Source organism: Cupressus sempervirens, chromosome 6 (genome assembly GCF_028749045.1).
Source record: "Cupressus sempervirens isolate cs-2001-9-10 chromosome 6, ASM2874904v1, whole genome shotgun sequence".
Taxonomy (NCBI): Eukaryota; Viridiplantae; Streptophyta; class Pinopsida; order Cupressales; family Cupressaceae; genus Cupressus; species Cupressus sempervirens.
The window spans coordinates 691696953-691720241 of record NC_143123.1 but is presented as its reverse complement, the minus strand read 5'-3'; the positions used below and the strand labels follow the sequence as shown (position 1 = coordinate 691720241).

At 35.1% G+C, this 23289-nt stretch overlaps 1 protein-coding gene across 2 annotated transcripts in view; it reads left to right on the top strand.

Moving 5' to 3' along the window:
* Positions 1-14451, top strand: part of LOC149554085 (uncharacterized) — a 105349-nt gene extending 90898 nt beyond the window's left edge. For both annotated transcript variants that reach the window (XM_089789423.1, XM_089789422.1), the window contains exons 12-13: positions 13634-13836; positions 13931-14451. In XM_089789423.1, the coding sequence (XP_089645549.1) occupies positions 13634-13836; positions 13931-14072 (345 nt within the window). In that variant the 3' untranslated portion in view covers positions 14073-14451. The remainder of the gene's footprint in view (positions 1-13633; positions 13837-13930) is intronic.
* Positions 14452-23289: the final 8838 nt, after the last annotated feature.

The window sequence follows — 23289 nt, the reverse complement described above, 5'->3', positions numbered from 1 at the left end:
TACATTTTAATCAGCATTTTACCTGCATAGACATTTTTACCCCTAGTTTTTTGTGTCTATAAAAATGTGAGTTAAAACTTGAGAGTACTTGCCTAGCAAAAAAAATGGAGAGTACTCAACAACTCGGGGAGTTTGCAAACTCTTCCATTTTCTGTTTCGAGAATATATATTGTTCAATGTTCAAGCATTTAAATTTTAATAAATTACAATTTTACGTCTTTATGCGTTGTATTGTTATACATCTTTTTTCCATAATTAGCATTCTATGTACCACATGTATATAGTAAATACAACCCGCCCACCCCCCATCGGTCCCCAAATTGAGTCCTCTTTGCCCTCCTTGCTCGAAAATTTGTTCCTCTCACCTCCACAGCAGTGTAACTATGGTGTCAACTCTTCTATAAACCATATCTTCTTCAGGCTACCTACATGTTGATTCTCCACTTTATAGATTAGTTCCTTCAGCATGTGATGGTCCCTTGGCATGTATTATAGATTTCTGTCACCACCTTACCATCATTGCAGAGTAATCTAAATTCCTTTTCAAAGGCATCCTTTAATCTATCCTTGTTGACTTGTCTGCTGCCTCAAGGCTTGTATGGAAATCAATTGCTGTACCTTTGAGACCAGTGGGAATGCCTTGAGCTAGTAGTCTTCGTCATTTTGGTTGTTGGCTTCCTATACGGTTACACATGTTTTGGAGTGATGAGTGGGATCCTCCGATCCCTTGCCACTGAAACTAGGGAGTTTTTGTTTGTCTAAATGTTCATCATTTGCTTCCATGTGATACTTTATGTTGGTAGATTTTGGGGGGTCGATTTTTTCTACATGTCCTTGTGCCTCTATTGCACACTGAGGCTCATGTGAGTCTCTTTCCCTTCTACCATCATTGTCCTCGTCGTGATAGTGCCAATACTCCCCCCTACTGGGAGACTTTGGTTGTATTCCCTCAATTCTGGCCTCTAATGTAGCAAGGCTTCCTATACCTCTGAGAGTGCTCTCAAAGAGGTCCACCCATCCCCTTTTAAGTTTTTTTTCTTCGTCATTATTCTCAGAATGTTCCGATACTTCTGATGGTGGAGTGGTGGTCTCCTCTCTATCTTTCTCTAGTGCCCACAAGATGATTGGGAGTGGTAGTTCGCATGCAATCTCCTCCCATTCTACTTGCATGGCTAGCGTTTGAATGTCGCCACAAGCATTACTGTGTTTGGGTGGGCCGAAATATTTTCTTGTCAACTGTTGTTGTCTTTGTGTCTGTTCATGAATTTATTACGAAGTAATTGGAAAATATTTGCTTGTTATTAAGAGCTCTCAAGAGATCAATTTATACAAGAAATTGAAAGATATTCCCTTAAGAAACAATCGTAAAGAATAGAAACATTCAATTCTAGAAACAAAAAACTAAATATTAGAAACATTCTAATATTTATAAAAGATTACAATAGATAACCTTTAGACATTAAATAGAGGTAATAGAAACTATCTATTATCATAATACCCTCCCTCAGTGGTTAATCTATCTAGAGCATGAATCTGTAAAGAAGTGTTAAAGGTAGATTCTGTTGCTTAAGGTGCTCTGCATTGTTCTTTGTGGGCTGCGAACCAGATTGCTTAGATAGGGCAGCTAAGCGCTTTCGAAATTCAATTTTCATGTGCCCAAACTTGTGACAATAGTTGCATTGAATGTTTTTCTTCTCGGAGCCTTCTGAATCTGGAGCAGAGGATGTTTGCTGAGAAGACTGCTGATCGTACTTTGAGTTAGGATAATGCTCCAAAACTTTGAAGATGAGCATAATACTCCAAAAAAAAAACAGCAAAAATCCATGATCTTTAGGAGAAAATAATAAAAACTGAGCATAATTTTTGGGGTGAAAAATCAATCAAAATCCAACATGATTTTTGAGGTGAAAAATCAATCAAAACTTGACAATACAAATCTTCATTTTTTTATATACAAAAAATAGTAAAACCCAACAGATAATTTTTCAAGAAAAAATCACAAACCCAACAGAGGAATCCCACACAACTTTGCAAATTACAAAATCAGATTTTTTTTTTGTTTTTGAGAAATTATTTTTATGAAAACCCCTCAGAATTTTTAAGGGAGGCAAAACACGAGGCTTTGCATGGTAAAGCAGCACATGCAAGTACACGCAACCCTCAAAAAGTAGAGACTTGGAAAATTTGAAGGGTGACCTAGAAGAGAGCTGGCTGGCTTGAAAATCGAGATAGCTAGAAAAATTTGATGACAACCCAGTTGAGCTCTAGAAAAACCAATCAAGAATCTAGAATCAAAATTTTTTTCTAAACCCGAAAACTAGGATTTTGAACAAAAACAGCCTTGCTGAAAAAAAAAAAAAAAAAAAAACAAAAAAGTGGTAGAAATGTGCAGAAAACAAACGGATCTGGACAAAAATGGGTTGCAGAACCAAACTAGAAGTCACCGGATTCGGATCTCTGAAATCGGAAACCCTAGTCAGATTATAGAGAGAGTTGGAAGCAAATATGCATGTAAATAATTTAAAAAATACAAGGCAGATAATTTCAACCAAGAAATTATAATTATTATAGAAAACATCTAGAGTATTTATTACGAAGTAACTGGAAAATATTAGCTTGTTATTAACAGTGATCAAGAGATCAATTTGTACAAGAAATTGAACGATGTTTCCTTAAGAAACAACCGCAAAGAATAGAAACATTCTATTCTAGAAACGAAAAACTAAATATTAGAAATATTCTAATATTTACAGAAGATTACAATAGATATCCATTAGCTAAACAAAGATCTTAGAGTAGTTTTTACTTCCTTCTCGTTTCGTGCTTCTTACCTTCTACGCCTTTTATCTTTATTCAGAAGGAGTGGCATTAATTATTGGAGTTACGGTGTGTGCAACACTTACTTATGTCCCGTGGTTCTTCCTCCCTCTAGTTCCTTTCCTCAACCATTTTAGTATCTGCTGTCTATTCCTTTTTTGTTTCGTCTCATTGTCTTTTGACTTCCACTAGTCTACGTGCGAATAACCTCAGAAGACTTCCCAGAAGATCGTACATTGCCTCGTTTGCTATGAGTTTTGCACATATTGTACTGATGGGGAGAGCCCTTTGCTCTACCTCCCATTGTATGTACTCATCTACTGCTGTGTCCCATGCCTGAACAAGGTCTAGTGACAATTGATCCTCTTGCGTTACTTCCTCCTCTTTTCGATGTTGCCATCAGTTATCAGTACTTGCTATGCCTCTCGTTCCACTTATCACCGCTCTAACCTCTAGGTTGGAACTTTAGGCAACAATGCCAAGATGTTAGATGCCTACGTTGAGACGGATCACACAATATATGCAGATTCAACAGGGTTGCATAATACCAGAGATAACTGAAATAGAACAATAGCATGAATAACATAGAATCACATTACACCATAAATGACAGAATGATATATGTTTCATAGCATAATAGCTCCAACATTAACCACACCTTTCACTTGTTCTAGAGTCCATACAGATATAGTCGACATGGTTGGTTAAGTCTCCAACTGTCACCAGCTGATGACACAACTGACACCTCTTCGGAACATTGTTTTTTGCCATTATTTAACAAAAGTCTTGTTTAACTATTCATGGTGTAATTGTTGCCAACAGACTAGAAGAATTAAATTCACAAAGTTTGCTAGGTGTCTCAAAGTGCAAAGCTAATAGTTAAAGATGTGGGCTCACAATGAAGCAGCTGATACCTTATAGACATCAAACTAAAGTAGAGATAAATCCCTACAGTCAAAATATACGGAATGGGGCTGTGGCAATTCTGGCATAGAAATACAAATCTCAAACTCTGTAGAGTATTATGCTCCTAGAATGTTGTCATGTTGACACATTCATTTATTTAGTTTATTGCGTATTAAGCACCTAGTATAGAATAAACTTACTTGGCAAGGTATCTAGTTAGGTGGACTGTACATGCATTAAATCTGTGTTTGTACTTTACATGTTTGCTGGAGATGTACTGCATATGTATTTCTTTATTCTATATTGGTTTTGACTAATTCTGATTGGTTGCATATCATTTATATACCACTTCGTGCTCACACTTATCTGGCCTAGTGGTGGAGAACTTGTGCTCTTGAGAGAGAGGTCACAAGTGCAAAACCACAAAGGATAAGCTATGTGCACCTCATTTGTAGCATAGTTAGGTGCCTCCCTCAAGGAGGACAAGGTAGTCCTATATCATGTCACCATATGTAGACCCAAAAACAGATGGTTCGTAAATACACAATTCCATATAAAACAAAATTCCAAAAATATCCCATAATTATTACGGAGTAAACCAGTGAAGTGAAAATATCCAAAAAGTCACGATTACTTGAGATTAATCCTGAATCAGGGTTGCTCCTGATTTTGTCCCCCAAAAATCGCCCAAAGCTCAACATAGTCAATGACTTTGAGGTCCAAAAAATTACATTTAATCATGATAAAACCACATTTAATCATTACAAAATTGCAATTAATCGTTTGAAGATGTGTGAAAATTTGTTGCCAGCAAAACCTAAACGACGCCAAATGAAAGTCTTCTTTTTCTATTTAATGCCACCACATGACCTCTGAATGACATATCTGCAATTGTCTGAGGAGTCTATTGTAGACAAGGATTAAATCATTTGTTTTTTATGGGAGCCATTGTTTGCCATGGGAGCCATAGAAGGGATAAATCGTTTGTTTTCTGTGCACATGAGAGTCCACTTGCTTTCAGCTTCTTGTTTGCATTTGTGGTGAGAGAAAAGTCCATCGATTCCACACTCCAAACAAATTTTTGCAAGGTTGGGAATTAATTATTTTCAATAATTTTTTTGTTTTTGTTATAGAGTTAGTTATGACTCTATAGTATATATTAGCTTAAAAAATGGCAGTTAGCTGTAATTTTTTGTTTTTGTTTTATATATTTTTGTATTTGTTTTCTGTTATTATATTTTCTTATCGTTTATTATGTAAAGACTCATTTGTTATGCAGTAAATACTAAAAACTTATATAGTGAGTTAACAATTTTGCAAACCTCATTCGGAGTCGGACATGATCATGTATAATTTTACTCGTCAACATCAGAAATATGTCAATTATGATGAATTGTAGGTTTTTTAAATATAGTTAACAAAAAGAAGAAGATAATATCAGTTACATTAAATTTGCCTATAGGAGTTATAGAAATGCATTCAACTTCTAGAAGATAATTGCAGAATGCAATTAGTAAACTTAAGCTCGCATACTTCTCTTGGAATGGGCCTGAGTTAGCACCCATAACATTTTAGGAAATCTACAAATCTATATTATATTTTTTCCAAAACTAGAGGTGTTAAATATCCTATTCTGTAAGATGTCAGGAAATGCAATTAGTAAACTTCCGAAATTTGAATTTTCTACTTTTAATTTTGTAGATATAAAAGTCTCTTCTACTGTTTCCTTTAGACCTTGTGTTCCTGGATAAAAATGACCAGTTTATCATTAAGTACCAATTTTAAAAAATTTAATCAACCAGGCCTAGCACGCCATTGCTTACTTTTGATTTTGTAGAAAGTCACAAACTATATCGTAATTTGCTTTTGGCAATTGTCTCCATCTAGTTATCTTTTATGTTGTTGTGGTATGTTTTGTGCAATGAAATCGACTATTTATATTTATATAAAATTATAAATGATAAAAATCTATTATGTCCAATCTACTAGGTAAATTCTATTTTTTATTTACTCTCAATATATCTATAATGTGGAAATGCCCCTTATTTAAAAAAATAATAATTATTTACTATTTTACTTCAAGTTTTTACCATTTTTGCAAAACGATTTTCACTTCTTTGGAGTAAACAATTAATACACTAGTTAAAAACCAAAACAACCCATTTACTTTAAATGTTACACATAAAAATGGAATTTTAGCTTTCGTAATATCCTTCTACAGAAAATAGTCATTTTATTAGTAAAATATTTAATTGCCTTAAAGTTGCTAATAAGTAAGGTCACAAAAGCATTTTCTAAATGGTTAAATGAATGAAAATCACAATATTACCCTAGTTGTTCAAACACAAATATTTTTCATACTACAATATGTAGATTGGGTTAGGATTTCTTTAAAACACGCATTATTGTCAAACCAAGGGTGTATGTGGTGGATCCTATCAAACCTACTTCTGCCAAACTACTAGCTACCTCTACTTAGATCACATTCTCACCTTCGTACCTGCCATCAACTTGTAGGACTCAAAATTTCCACCAGTAGGTAGCACATAAATCCAAATCCATAAACAGTTATACATGAGGTAATAAACATGCATTCAGTAGTCGCCCATTCATAGAACATTAATCATATTGCATAATAATCATATGTCAAAACAAGTCTAATCATGAGTAAAAGTCAAATAAAGTCCATTATATCTCCTAAAATCTAGGACATGCAAGGTCAACACTTGACATCATTCCTCACCAAGAAGACACATTGTCTTGATATTGTGTTTAAAACTTTAAACACACAAAAAACACCCACTCATACATTGTCCTTAGCATTCACCCAAATAGTCTACGAAATTGTAATGACCCTTACTATAAAGGCCACTGAAACCCTCAAACTGGACTTAGGAATTTTGTCAAACAGTTGGCATGTAACCGAATAAGGCTGCAATATTACTAATTGTTGTACAACGAAACCTCAATATATGATGCCAATAATGTATGAACAACAATTCCAGATTATAACACTACCAACTAAGAGATAGATGACAATATGAAACTCAAATATGAAGTCCAATGCAATTCTGATTTTTATGACAGCAAATAGAACTGATGACAATGAGAGACTGTCACAACTATGCACTTCTAATACATCAAGCTCTTGACAATGCAATGTTATGACATGAACAATAACCCAGTTTAGATTTGGAATGCAAATGACGAAACTTTTACAACAGTTATTAATGACTGGAAATAACTATTTATGCAATGACAGTGTTGACTGTTCTAATGCAATATTTTGGCAATCAAAACTTCAGTTTGTGCACCTGGAATAGCTCCAATTTTGCCAGATATGAATGCTGAATTAATGCCACACGAAGACCTCACAATCTGCCCCAAACCGACTCACAAAATCGCTGCTGCTGCCCAACTGACAGGGCCGTACAGGTACGGCCTGGTACGGCTGCTAGATAAAAATATTGCAGCATTTTTTTGTCACTCCAAAAGCAATAAATCTGGGCGCCTAGGGTTGCTGAATAACCCCCTAAAATATGAAATTCATCCGTCAAGCCAATTAGGAGTTATGAGCAAAAACGTGGGTCCAAACCCTGGACTGGTAGTCTGAAAATAATGCACAACTGTGTCTTCAAACCCTGTTAACCAATCCACAAATGCTAGGGCACAACTGAAACCCTTATTCCAACCAAAGTAAACCCTTATAACTGAATCTCAATGAAGTCGAAATGAGATGGCTGAATTACCAACTCCTCAAATGCAACAATTCAGGTGATATTTCACACCCTCAAAGTCGCCAATCCAAGGGAGTGATTCGTTCCCAAAGATCAAATAATAATTTGCAGACCCAAGAGACTACAAATTTGCTCCACAATGGAAGAAGTAGAAGAAATCTCAAATCCAAGCATGTCCAAAATGAGAGGCCCAACCCTCTATTTATTCACTTTTCTAAGAAGTTGCTAGAACTTCTAGAAACATCCTTTATAAAATCTCATTATAATGCATTTTTTCTAGAACTTCTAGAAACATCCTTTATAAAATCTCATTATAATGCACTTTTTATAATAAAGTAATTTTATAAAATAAAAAGTGCAACTCAACTTAAAATTATAACATGTAGGCCCCAATAACACATAATAATAAAATATAACCTCTTAACACTTCTTCAAGAGCAAGATATGACCATCTGATCCGCAGAATTGACTCTCTCTCCACACCATTTGCCTACGAGAGTCTGGAATAGGCAAAATCCATGATCAATGTCATGTCGAACTAAAGAGGGGACATTACAGAAATCAAATGTGGAAAGGAATATTCAATGTCCCCAACATTCACCCACATAGCACTATATGCTGAATACTGGTCCCACTGGACCTAACATTGCATTATCTCCTTTTTGCACAATCTGGCCATGCTTGTCAACAATTTGAGTGGGCTAAACTAGGACCATCCCTAGGCACTGCACCTGTGATGCACACTAACCAAGGATGTGAGAAGCATTGGGGTGATATGGCTTGAGGAAAGACACACAAAAAACATTGTCAATATGAGTGAGAGATGGTGATAGAGCGAGTCTATAGGGCAACTGGTTTGATTACTTTGAGCATGCCAAAAAGGCCCACGTATCTAGGTGTAAGCTTTGAAGACTTCCCAAATGAGATTGAGCTTTTGTGAGGTTTAATCTTCAAGAAGACCTTGTCTCACACTGAGAATTGTTTGGATGCTCTATTCTTGTCAGTCAGCTCTTCTGTGTTTTAGAAAGTTCTTTTAGCTTTCCTCTAATCAACTTATTTGTTCATCCATTTTGTTGAGTTTGTTTGGTCCAATAACAATTTGTCCTCCACCCTATCTGTAATATGCTTAATTTTGACTAGAAAGCAACGGCTAGTTGTGTTTGAATTTTGGAACAAGTTTTAGAAAAGAAAGCTATTCTATATGACAAAATTGTGCTTGCATTTTTTTTTTGTAGAACAATAAAAAATTAATTACATAGCAAAAGTAAACCTTGCAAGATAATAATACTGAAGATAAATCCATTTGCCCTTAAGATTTTCAACTACATGAACATTTATACTGATACAAAATGACAAAGGAGAAAGAACTTATTGAGCAATAAAAGCAAAAGAAAGAAAGCTTCCACAACTGTCTAGACTTTAACTTCGAATAGGGGAAAAATATCATTGGGGCGTTTATCTGCCCAACTGTGGTTCACTTCTGATCCTCCCTTGCACACTTCCTTCTGAAGTGAGCCCGGCCTTTGGCAAGGGATGAGGTTATCTAGGACCAGTCTTCTACGAATTGGCATCAAAATCCTACAACTTGGTCATACCTTTAGCTCCTGATGTCTTGGTATGATACTTGACTATAGGTGTATCTGGAATTCTTAGGGCTGACCAACACTGGACTAGTGCACCTTAGCCATGGATTTCACTTCTGTGAAGTCAGCCTGCTGCCCTATCCCACTTGCACCTTGTTTCGTAAATAGTTTCTTTTTGTTTATGGTTATTATTGTGTAGGATTCCCTCCTATGACTACCAACTTTTAAGGGTATAGTCCAATATTTGAATTTTACTATTGAACCTCGTGGTTTGCTAGTATGTAATATGTCCATGCTAAACATTTTCATTGTTATTTCAAGTTGAATGCTGACTTTAGCATTTGTGATGTGGAATTAAACTGAACCATAACTATTGTTTTTGAGGTCAACCTGATCCCAACAGATAAAAGTTTTGCAAATGATAGAAGAAGTTATTACTTTGTCATTTCTTGGATTAGGACCCTTTTACTGTTTTACTAGAGTTGAAATGACAGATAAATCTGATTTGATGGATGATATTGAGCAGTTTTCTGAACTCTGCGAATTGGACTATTAAATGAATGGTCACCAACTTTTATAATTCATGGTTGGAATTCTGTTCGAAGTTACCATTTACACACAGTTATAACATCAGAAAGCTACAGCTGATTTCTCACCAACATAACCCACAGTAGCTTACCCAGCTGTACTTTTCTGATATTACAACTGTGTGAAAAGAGAGTATAATGTTTCAACAGTGCACATGGACTTCCCAACTCCTGTTTAATGATATTAATATACCCGGATGAATAAACCATATAATCTGCTTAAGCTGTACACAGCAAGAAGCTATACAATCGATATGTTCTAGCATTCAGCCAAGAAGGCAATTGGGAATAAAATGTATGATAGTTACAGCTATATGCTGGCAAATAAAAGTTTTAAAGAGTTTTGCAGCACATGAATAATGCTACGTTCTGCAACCTTAAAGATCGCACAACAACCTTAAGCATGAAACGCTAGTTAACAACTCATCAAGAAGAAAGAATGCACCTGAGCTCCAAGTATTACGACAATGAAATGTTGGAATTTGAAGTTGAGACGTCTGCAGCGAAAGAGACTTTCTCTGCGACCCATTCAGTATGTATAGCCTTACAGAGACCCCATTGCATACCGTATACTCCAGATGATTGATATTCACAGGAGACAGTATAATTTAAGTGAAGGTACTACACAGGGTTTTTAGAAGATATTATTCAAGGGAATAACTGTACAAAAGTAGGAAGTGGCAACCACATAACCCACCAACAATTCTGTTCTCAAAATCGTGATTTTGCTTCTTGCTTAGAAAGAACAACGAGCTTCTTCCTTGCTTTCTTCAATAAAACTCTTCCTCCCATATAGCAAGATTGAAAAATCGTTTTAGCTCATCCTCTTTTCCCCAGAATGCTACCCTAAAAGTGATGGCATCACAGCCATAGGTGCACATGACTGGGCATGATATTTCAGCAATAGCTGGATCGTGCCATTCACGGAGTTTTTATCCGACCACTTTAAAGATCTTGTTAAATTTATCCAATTTGTATCATGGCTTCCTTGCTGACTAGTTGTATATATTTAATTATCCTAAAGTTGGGATCAATGTGACTCCCCGATTAAGGTTATGATCCATGGTTTAGAGGATCTGTTGATGATAATGATTTATTATAAGATTAGAAAGAGAATCATATTTATCATAAAGGGGGGGTGAGTTGAAAAGAGGTAATCTTATTTTTGAAAATCGATAATTATTTGAATCTAGAATGTTATTAAGGTTGCCATGATAATATATGGACTAATCACTAGTATATGGACGTGTGTTAGTATAGATAAATATGTAAATGCTTAGTTATATTTCCTTCCATATATGCTCAAAATCTGAGGTGAGCTAGGATTGAGGAAGTCAAAAAGGGTTAAGTTTAACAATTTAAAGTGTCGCAAGCAAGTTGTCAGAGCTAGGTGCAAGTCAGGATGATGGACTTAGGACAACACTTCCTTAAAACCCCTAGCCTATTAGGTTGCTCTAATCCTAGGCTAGTCAGCTTTACCAGTTTCCTAAAGACCTTGGCCCTATCGTTCATACCGCATTACTCTTTCCCGATGATACCTTCCCCCTTGCTCCAGGAACTCGTGTAAGTCTTGCAACCACTTGTCAAATGACAGTAGTTAGTCTGTTATTATATTATGGTAAATTTATAAAAATACGTAATTCAAAATAATAATTACAGCTACCTGACTCTATTAACCACAAACGACATCTTAACATTGAATGGAATTCATTATTACCTATCATTACAAATAAGAATATTTCAAAATCATGAATTAATTCACGCAGAACTCATCTAGGGCATTATTTATAAAACCAATATTAACTTAAAATAAAATCAGAAATTGCTTAGGACACAACCTGCAAAACCACAGTTCAGTGTAAATAAAACCATTTAGGGTACAATTTACAAAACCACTGTTTAATGTAAAGCCAAAACCATTCAGGGCACATTTTGCAAAACCACTGTTTAATGTAGAACATCCCGGAGGGGTGTGACACTATCCTAGCTGATAGTAGTACAACACTTCCATAAAGTGCCTCAAAAGGTGCGATTCCCAATAATGCATAATGTGAATTCTTGTATGTGAACTCCACTAGGGGAAGATAATCTTCCCATGTGTACTGTTGATCCATGCAGTACATCCTAAGAAAATCCTCCACCTGATTCACCTGCTGAGTTTGTTCATCTGTTTGCAGATGATAGGCTGTACTGAACCTCAATATTGTCCCTAAAGCAACATTCAAGGTTGTCGAAAATTGATGCAGACACATCTTGGATTGGCACATAGGGAGACAAAGTGCCAGGTTCTTGAACAGTAATTTGAAGTTGAAAAGGTTTTCTTCCAGAACTGGAACAAATCAGAGCTGCATAGGAATTCCAAAGGTTTTCTTTCAGTTTAAATAAGTGCGCTCTGAAGAGAGGAAGAAGCAACAACAAAGATTTAAATAAAAACAGAAGGAAACCAGTGCGTAGTGAAGGAAAAGTCTACTAAAATAGAGAAAAAGAGGATAAGTGTGTTGAAAGGAAGATGAGACAACAAGGTGCAGCAGTGAGGAGGATGAATAGAGGTCATGAACAATTTTAAATAGATTTGTAGATTTAATAGTTTTATTTGATTTTAATGTTGATAAAGTCTTGTCTGTAGCTTGTTGTAGAAATGTGATTTTCAGGAGATTTTGGCTTGAAGATTAGCATAGTGGTGGTGGTAGGAAAAATATAGTCAACATGTATTCCTATAGAGGAATATGGGAGTTTTCATTGTAGAAGATAAAAACTTTCATTTCTAGGTTCAAATCATTTTTTGAAAAGTGGCCTGTCACAAGTTTTGTGGACATTTTAAGAAGTTTGATGAAGCAAAATTAATTTCTTTGTGGGTTCTTTTAATTTCTTCAAAAGTTACTCCTATTTCAAAAGTTGAAGAAGTTGTGCAGTGGTTGCAGAAATCAACATTCCTTTTTTGGAGGTCTTGATTTTTTATTTGCATTTAAAACCTTGAAGTCATCCTCCTCTGTCTGGCTCAGCCACCACTTCTTGTGACTTGTATGATTGTATCCCTTATATAACAGTTTGAATGTAAAGCCACCACTTCTTTTAACTTGTATGATTTATCCCATTCATAACAGTATGAACGTAAAGCATAGTCTGTCATTATAGTTAGGATTGCTTGCTTGCCTTTACATTCACCCTTTCTGATGGACAAGCTTTTCAGAGGCCACTGGATCAGAAAATTTCAATCAGATTTAAGGAGGCTATGGTGCATAGAATGTAAGCCACTACTTTGTGGCTTACAAGTTTCAACTTTTCAGTTCTGTTTAAATTGCTGTTTGCTGAGACTACTGAAATGGTAAAACAAAATGAAATGCACGCAAGTTCAGTGTGTGTTTTCTAAACATTGGGATTTCAAGCTTAGGGTGCTTGGATTTTAGCTTGTTAGGCATATTTGACTTCTGTATGGGTCAATGTTTCCATGGTATTCTTTGTAGACCTGTTCATTACAGAGCGTCCAAGGCTTGTGAGCCGTGGTCTTGTAAGCCATGTGCATGTGTTGTGTATAATATAATTTAGGTTGACTGTTTTTTTCCTTCTTTAGAAGGTGAGATTTAATATGGCCATATAAAGCTTCGGAAAATAAATTTGTTTCACTGTCTATATAACCTGAGATGTATTCTTCCTTTTGGTGTATTATTTACGATCTGTAAATTTCTTGTAGAATTTATAGTATGCAATGTATTCTGATAATGTTTACAAAAACATATCATACATTCTCCTTATTTGAGGTATTTTAGTGCCATTTTAGGACACACAACATATGCAGATGTTGGAACTGTTAGAAGTTTTGCATGGTATTATAGGCAAAGTTTTCATCAGTTGCCTGAATTGCTCTCTTGGAGAGTAAATTTGTTGAAAATGTCTGGTTGTCTGTGTCTTTTGTTTAAATCTTAATGAATTTAATGATGTCCAAATTTGGTTGATTTGAAGTGTGTTTAATTCAAACGAGTTTAAGACTTTTTCCCATGTGCAGGCTGAGGGTTGGTTTGTACCGAAAAAACAATTTGAACATGCGATGAAAGAAAACATTTCTGCAAATCCTTCTGACGTGCTTAAAGAACGGTTGAAGACTCTTGAAGAAACGGGATCCATGTTGGCAAGAGGGTGCGCTAAGAAAGATAGAACTTCCATTATCAGCAAACATTCTGATTATGAGTTTTTCCTTAGTCGCAGAAGGTAGAGTGTGATTACATGTTGATTGACATTCTTTTTTCAAATTTTAGTTTGCACTATCTTCTCTGTGACATTTAATGGTGAAGGTGGTGCACAGCCCTATATTTTCGGGAGTTATTTCTGGCTTTTTGGCTGGAAGATGTAAAATAGCAAAGGTCTTCATCAGTTTTGTAAAGTATACAACATTGCTGATCATCAAGGAACAATTTTATCCGTTCTGGATCAAAGCTCAAAAATAGACAAATGTAAAATTTTATGCTGTATTACATGGGCAATCATGATATTGCATAGTTTGTCTCAGGTAAATTTTATGATGTATTACATGGGAAATCATGATATTGCTGAGTTTGTCTCAGGTTGATTGGGTTTTTCCTGTCATTAAATTGTGCAATATCTGCCTGCTTTGAGTTCCCTATGAATGTATTCTGGGAATCATGTTCCTCTAAATGGATATTGTCAATTCAAATCAGGTTTCAACTAAGTGAGCATTCTTTACGACTTTTGTCCAAAGATTTGATACACTAGCTCTTGTATTGTATGCAGAAACTATGATCCTGCAAACATTTTTTCTCCTCACTCATTTGTAAAGGAATGTGACTGGACACGGAAATTCTTCAATTGCTTTTTAACCTTTTCAAATTTATTGTGACTGATTATATTTAAATTGATTTATATCATACAGACAATTTTAATATCTAAAAATGATCTTTTATGATCTGGCATGTAGGAAGTTAAAATATAAACTCACATTGGAAGCTGTGCTTGCAATGATGATGATTTTACGATATCTAATCATACATAAAACGATGATATATTTAGCACTCATGCTACTAAAAAAGACTCTTTGTATGTCACATGCATTATAAGCCTGACTACTATTGAAAGCGTGAAGGCTTTTTAATAAATAAACATAAAACCTTTGCCCCCAACTTATGTGCATATGTGCATCTCACACAGTCATGTCACCCTCTAAAGGAGTTCCGTGTTTTTTCTGTTTCAGAGAGCTCAATAGAGTATGTTCAAAGGTTACCTCACAATGAGGGCCAATGTTGTATTCCAACTGCAAACACTCAAGTGCATACCTATGGTGATTGTTTTTAGTAGAGAATCTTCACCCTCTTGCACAAAGATTATAGCTCCTTTCATAGGTAAACCAGGTAAGCAATCTTTCTATGACAATTTTAATAAAAGCATCCGTTTACACCGATCCTCCATAGTCCTGCAAGCAGGATTAAGGCTTTGCAACCCTATTAGCACCTAAAAGTGTGTAGTTTCGCAAGTATTGAAGCGGCTCCACTCTACACAACAGTCAAGTGTGTTCAAGGAGAAGATCAATCAATGATTCCAAGGACAAAATGAATGTCTCCTAAGACTTTATCCTTAAAGAGCATTTTGATTATAGTGAGTTGGAAGTGGTAGTCATCTACCCATTTGGTATGCATTTAAAGCTACTATCATATGAAAATCTTACCCGCAAGCAATGCAAAGTAGATACAAAAAATAAATGAACTAAGTTAAGCATTAATGGGCATGTACATATGAAAGCCTAAAATAAAACTAACATTATAACATTATTATGCAATAGAGGAATCCTTTGAGCCAAGATAAGCATCTCTTTTATAAATTTTGAGAAGCAATGATTGGTCAAGATGTGGTTGAGATTCTCTCATTCATGATCCATGTGATTACACTTTAAAGGTCAAAAAGGTTTCTTTTGTCTTTTTGGATGAAAATGTATTTTGCATTTTTTTGTTGTTCCTTTTTTTTTGTAATTAAGAGTGCACAGGGGAAATGAGTCCACTTTATTTAAACCTCTCATAAAGTAAACTAGGGAATAATTGCAAATAACCTTTTAGAATCAAGATTTGATGTTTTGATGATTTATTAGATAAAGCCCGATGCTTGATAAATTATGCAACTTAAAGGATGCATAATTAGGTGATGTCTAGCATTTTGAATAATCATTTGAAATTAGGAGCTCTGGGTTTACACGAGCATTTTTTAGGTGATTACACTATGTATGCATCATCCTACGTAAGCTTATGCATTATTAAGCATACTTAATTACACCAAAACATTTGAAGGCCTAATTTGCACAGCTACTTGTGATCCCATGAGTATAACAAAAACATAAAGAGTGACTTGCAAGAACCCTCTTTTATCTCCATTCCAACAAAATTTAATTATGTCTTGATCATGTTGAAAGTAAGTGCTCAATCATAGTAGAAAAATTAGCATTCATTCTCAACGTATATAGATGTTTTCAAGGTCCAGATGTACCAATTGAACAAACAAACACTTAACAACTTCAGATCTTATCATTCCATTCTTGGTCTCTACTGTAAACTATTTGCAACATTTGCTAGCTGTCCACTATTCTAAAATAATAGACTTGCATGATGTAAACTTTAATTAGTAAAACACCATAATAACATCCACACAAGTTTGACATTAGGATTTAACGTGGAAACCCAATATGGGAAAAACCACCAGCATGTCACCAATTTTCACTCTTCTAAAGTGAGCTATCTTAAGAGCCAACGCTGTTAAAGGTCACAATACACATTGTTAAATGCGACATTGTTAAAGAATTTAATCACCATTTTAGGAGTGGCCTTGTTAGAGGACTTTAGAACATTCCATTAGACTGCTACCCGGTTAAAAAGAATTTACATAGATTGTTTAGTCCTTATGACTATTAGGTCAACCTTGGTTAAAGGATTTCAAATACTGTTCACAATGGTTAAAAAGTAACACCAAGTTTGATCTGTTAAGTAAAACTCACTTTGCATGTTTAGATCTCTATTTAGCTCCCAATATTGATTCACTGTTTGGCCTCCATTGTCATCCCAATCTCTGATTCACTTGGCAACCCTTCAAGCAATCACCCTTCACTTCTTCTCAATTCAATTAAGCCTTCTGCTTAGATTCGTTAGTCAACATCAGTAACAACTTCAACTCTCTGGAACTTCTCTACATAAAGTTCGCCTTTGTACCTCCTTAAATATGTAGTTATGATCTTTTGCCACTTAATCAACACCGTAGATCTTAGGGTTCACGATTCGATCCATCAGATGTAATGTATCTAATCGCTATTATGTTTATCTCTCCTTTTCTATAAACTTATCCTTGAATTCATCTCTTAGGTCTATTACCTAATCCTCTCCTAAAATTAAATGATCCAACTCATCAATCCTTATCTTCAACACATTTTCCATATCCCAAGAAATCAACTTAGTTGGCTGGAAATTATGATTTCTCACACATATTTAAAATGCTATTCCTCGACCAACACTAAGTTCTGACACTCAGTCATCACTGAGTTACTTGGTCATTATAAAACTTCTTGCTTGACATCAACACGATCACTCAGCCGATACTGATGCTCGGTCAACAATGAATTTGCTCGACACTTACTGTGGCTTGGTTGACACTAGCATCACTCGACATGTTCACCAAAATTCCTTAGTCTTTTACTCTGTTACTCAGTCAAGCCTATACATTTGATCTATCTTTTCTCACACTTCAAAGACTTGAACATTAGTTGTTATGGTTATACCATAAATAGAAATAAGAATTACATGCATATATAAACAATATCAAAAAATGATAGATCGCACAGAAGAGAACACAAGACACCAAGATTTAATTTGGTTCACCCAAACCCTGGGCTATGTCCACCAAACAACAAGTCCAATATTATTACGATCTAGTGGTTACAACTTGATTACAATTCGTAATCCGTTACAACTCAATAGCACCATAAGAAGCAGTTTTCGCATCACACATTAGGAAACAATACCTAACCCTTTTATACAAGTATTTTTGTCGCTTTAGGGTTAAAATTAGTTACAACATGTCGACTATAAATTGATGAATAAATAATAGCCAATTGGTGAATAGTAGCCCAAACACCAAAGAATTTATGAAGTATGTACAATACTTCCCTGATTAGTCACCACAAACTAACAATCTCCCACTTGGGGATTGATCAGACTCCAAATTAGACAACAATCTCCCACTTGGAGACTGATCGTATAGCAATACTGCTATCACATGGTGCTCCCACTGGATCAAACCATCCTAGACTCTGTTATTCTTTTATTCCTGTTTAGTCTAGAAGACCAGACGAAGCTGAAGATTAATTCAACTTCTCTCTTGTCACTACCTTTATAAACATATCTATTGGATTGTTTTTTGTATGTATCTTGTCCAACTTTAACTGTCTATTGTCCAAAACTAACCAAATGAAATGGTAACTCAACTGAATGTGTTTTGTCTTTGAATGCAGAGAAAAATTCTTCACAAGATGAATGACACTCTGATTATCTGTAAACAAATAATTATCCTTTGAGGTGTCCCAATTCTTTCAAGAAGAACTGAAGTCATATCATCTCCTTGGCTGCCTCTGTAGTAGCAATATATTCTGCCTTTATAGTGGATAAAGCATTAACCTTTTGTAACCTAGAAACCCAGCTCACTGCTGCCCCACCAACAATAAATACATAACCTGTAGTACTCCGCCTAGTATTAATATCCCTTGCCAAATCTGAATCACCATAGCCTTGTAAGTTACTAGTAGAGCCCCCAAAGTGTAAACACTTACTGGATGTTCCTCCAAAGTGTAAACACTTACTGGATGTTCCTCCAAAGTGTAAACACTTACTGGATGTTCCTCTCAAATATTTGAAAATCTATTTAATTGCATTCCAATGCTCAATTCCTGGATGACTCATATACCTGCTAACGACTCCCACTTCATGTGCAATATTTGGCCTTGTACATACCATAGCATACATCAAGCTTCCTACAACTAAAGCATATGGTACCTTGGACATCTTATCCTCTTCTTCTTATGTTTTGGGACACATCTCCTTAGTCAACTTCAAATAACCAGGTAAAGGTGTGCTGACAGCTTTAGCATTCTCCATAGAGAAACATTGCAACACCTTCCCAACATAATTAGCCTGAGATAGCGTCAATTTCCTGTTCTTCCTATCTCTGCAAATCTTCATACCAAGGATTTGTTTGTTGCCCCCAAATCTTTTATAGCAAATGCATGTGCCAACTGGTGTTTCAGCCCCTTAATATGATCTATGTTAGACCCAACTACAAGCATATCATCAACATATAAACATAAAATAATGTAGCTATCATTATCCAACCTCTTAAAATAAACACAATGATTTGAATGAAACCTACTATATCCATGCTTATGCATAAAACTGTCAAATTTCAGATACCATTGCCGAGGTGTTTGCTTCAAGCCATATAAAATTTTCTTCAATTTGCACACTAAGTTCTTCTTACCTTTGACCTCAAATCCCTGTGGTTGTTGCATATATATCTCTTCATCCAAATCACCATGAAGGAAGACTAGTTTAACATCAAGCTACTCCAAATGCAAATTTTTAATAGCCACAATACTTAAAACAATACGAATAGAAGTCATTTTAACAACAGGAGTAAATATCTCATCAAAATCAATGCCTTTTTTTTTGTGCAAATCCTTTTACAACTAACCTAGCTTTAAATCTTTTCTTACCTCTATCCTCTTCTTTCAACTTGTTAACTCACTTATTCTGTAAAGCCCTTTTACCTACAAACAACTTGCATAAATTCCAAGTCTTATTTTTTAGCAAGGAGTCCATTGCACAACTTCATCATAACATTCAGGTTCACCAGCATCAGTAAGTAAAATAAAATACAAAGAAGGAAAAAATCTTCTTGGAGGTTTACTTAGCCTTGTTGACTGTCTAACATTCATTGGTGTGTGTGGTATTTGTTGTTGCAGTTGTTGCACATCATGAGGAATTGCTGGAACATCATCTTTTGGAGTATCATCCAACACTATATAATCATCTTCTTTCTTCTCATGTTGCTACAATAGATTTTTGTACATCACTTTCTCATTGAATATGACATCCTTGCTTGCAATTTTACAATTTTCAAAATCCCAAAGCCTATAACCAAATTCATTAATGCTATATGCAACAAATACACATTTCATTAATTTAACTTCCAGCTTGGTTCTATTTTAAGAATATATATGCAAATGCTTCACAACTGAAGGTTATGAGAAATTAATAACTCACCTTCTTACCAGTCCATGCTTCCTCTGGAATACCATAGCCCAAAGGAGTAGAGAGACCTCTATTAATTAAATATACAACAATATTAACAACCTTTGCCCACATGTTTAAGGGAAACCCAACATGCAACCTCATGCTCCTTGCATGCTCCATTATAGTCCTATTCATGCATTCAACCACTCTATTTTCCTGTGGAGTCTTTGGAACAATTTTCTGTCTATGAATACCATTAGTTGAGAAATAATCTTGAAATTCATGATTGCAATACTCACCACCAATATCAGTTCTGAGACATTTTAATTTCTTATCAGTCTCATTTTCAACCAAGCATTTCTATTTCTTAAAAGTTTGAAATATATCAGATTTCTTTCTAAGGAAATAAACCCATATTTTTCTAGTTGCATCATCAATAAATGTAACATAATAATGAGAGCCACTAAGGGAAGATACCTGAGCTAGTCCCCATACGTCTGTATGCACAAGCTCTAATTTCTTCCTTTTATTTTCCTTCTCAGTCTTCACAAAACTCACTCTCTTTTGTTTTTCATACACACAACTTTCACAAAAATTCATATTAACACATTTTAGACTTGGTAAAACTTTCTTTGAATGAAGTACTTTCATACCTTTCTCACTCATGTGCCCAAGTCTGTTGTGCCACAATGTTATATCAGAATCTACAATAACAATTTGTTCTCCATGCTCAACTGCAACAATTCCTGAACATTCATTTTTCTCTTAAACGATCAAAGTAGAAGGAACAATATGACCTGTACAAAGATATAAGGTGCCTACTTTCACACTTCTTACTACTACAAGGGAACCTTTTGAAACCTTCCAATTTTTATCATTAAAAGTAACTACACAACTCTAATCATCGAGTTGCCCTGTTGAAATTAAATTCCTACTTAGCCTTGGAACATGTCTTACCTCATGTAGTAGCCAATGATTCCCATTTTGCAACTTAATCTTAACTTTTCCCTTTCCAACAATCTGTCAGGGTTCATTATCTCCCAAATAAATAAGCCCAAAATCCCCTTGGACATAATCAATGAAATAACCTTTATGAGGTGTAGCATGAAATGAAGCACCAAAATCTAAAACCCATGAATCATCAACACTTTTTAAAGACAGAAGCAAAGCATCCTCTTTGGATTTGTTACTTACCACATTTGCCTCCTTATTTCCATCTTGCTTTTCTCGTTCATTTTTCTTTCGAGTCCGACAATCTTTCTTCCTATGCCCAGATTTTCCATAGTACCAGTAGTTGTTTGGTCCTCTCGATTGAAACCTCTTCCCTTTTGACTTTCCTTTTGATTTCCCACGATTTTCAAAATTACTTCCTCTCTTAGTCATTCTGCCTTGACTTTGTGCGTTCAAAGCACTTCTAGATGTAGATCCACTTGAGGTTTTCCTATGCATTTCATCACACAAAATAACATCGATCACATCATCATATTTTAGAGTATTAGATCTAGAAATGGAATTACTCACAACCATTTCCAAGCCATTCCAACTTTTAGGCAAAGAACACAAAATCAAGAGAGCTCTAATTTCTTCCTAATACCTATATACGATAATTTAGTAGTAACAATATTAAACTCATTTAAATGATCTGCAACAGATCCACCTTCTGCCATCTTCATATTAAATAAATGCTTCATGATAAATACCTTGTTTGAAGCGAAGGGCTTTTCATACAATTTCGCTAGGGTTTCCATCAACTCTTTTGATGTCTTCACTTTTGTAATATTAAACACCACCAATGGTGCCAGGCATAATCAAATGCTTCCAAGTGCCTTTTTGTCTAAAAGATCCCAGTCATCATTTGTCATATATCCCTGATTCTTGGTGTTTCCTTCCAACGACTTCCATAAATACTTTTGATAAAGATATTCTTCCATTTACATCTTCCATAATTGAACGTTCTATCCATTAAAATTGTCAACCCTCAACTTACCCTTGTTTGCCATCACTTCCACTCAATCGTGAGACTCCCACTCAACTGTGAGACTTTCCTGCAGAGGATAACTGAAAAACAACCCGGCTTTGACACCACTTGTTAGGATTATACTATGGACAAAAATAAAATTACATGCAAATATAAACAATATTAAAAAATAATAGATCACACAGAAGAGAGCACAAGGCACCAAGATTTAACGTGGTTCACCCAAACCCTTGGCTACGTCCACCAAATAGCAAATCCAATATTATTACGATCCAATGATTACAACCTCATTACAATCTGTAATCCCTTACAACTGAATATTGCCGCAAGAAGCAATTTTCACATCACACATTATGAAACAATCCCTAACCCTAAGCCCTTTTATACAAGTATTTTTGCCGCTTTAGGGATAAAATTAGTTACAACATGTCGGCCATAAATTGGCAAATAAATCATAGCCAATTGGTGAATAGTAGCTCGAACCCCAAAGAATTTATGATGTAGAGTACTTCCCTGATCAGTCATCGCAAACTAACATTAGTGTCTTCTCTTGCAACATGATATAAACAATCACTTTATCTTGTCAAAGTCTAACTAATCAAATGTCCATTTGTAGTTTCCTCTTCATAACTCAACCTTTCCTCTAGATGCTTTTGTTATGAACAACTTCTCAAATCCTCTTCATCAATCAACTAGATATGACATTTATATTAGATAACAATCTATCTCACCAATAGATTTGACATCAATGATAACACAACAATTTTTCTAATTGTAGTTTCCAACCTATCAGACCCAAAACAAAGTTTTATTGTATGAGACAAAATCTGTTTGCTTCTAAATTTTGTTAGTTTATCATGTCCAATTTAGGGTTTTATCACACTTAGAAGGAAGTTGATGAGAGCACAACTCAAGACAAACATGAACACAATAGAAAATGAAATTACAATTTTTAGAAATAAGAAGTTATTACATGCATTAGGCAAAAAATACCAACTATATGCTCTATGGGCTAAAATATTATCAAGTAATGGAGAAAAACCCTTCTCATATTACCTTCTCCCAAAACTCTGCCAAAATTAACTTTTTAGTATGGGGATATAATGGAATTTGCGTTATGAAATTTGATGGTTGAGCACCAAAATAGAAGATCTAGAATTCAAATTAGAAGTACGTGCAAAAATAGAAGTTTCCAAAAAAAGTGGTCCAACTTATGGGAAGCATAACTTTTGATATGGGATTCTAATTGTTGAACCATTTACACCATCAAAAATATCTCCAAGTTCTCTAAAGCCCCATGAATTGCCTACATCCATCTCCCATTTCTTGGGGCCGCACAAGGCTATTTAGTGCCTCAAATCTATCTTCAAAGGGTTTCTAGGAGGTTTTTGGACAATTTAAAACTTCCATTAT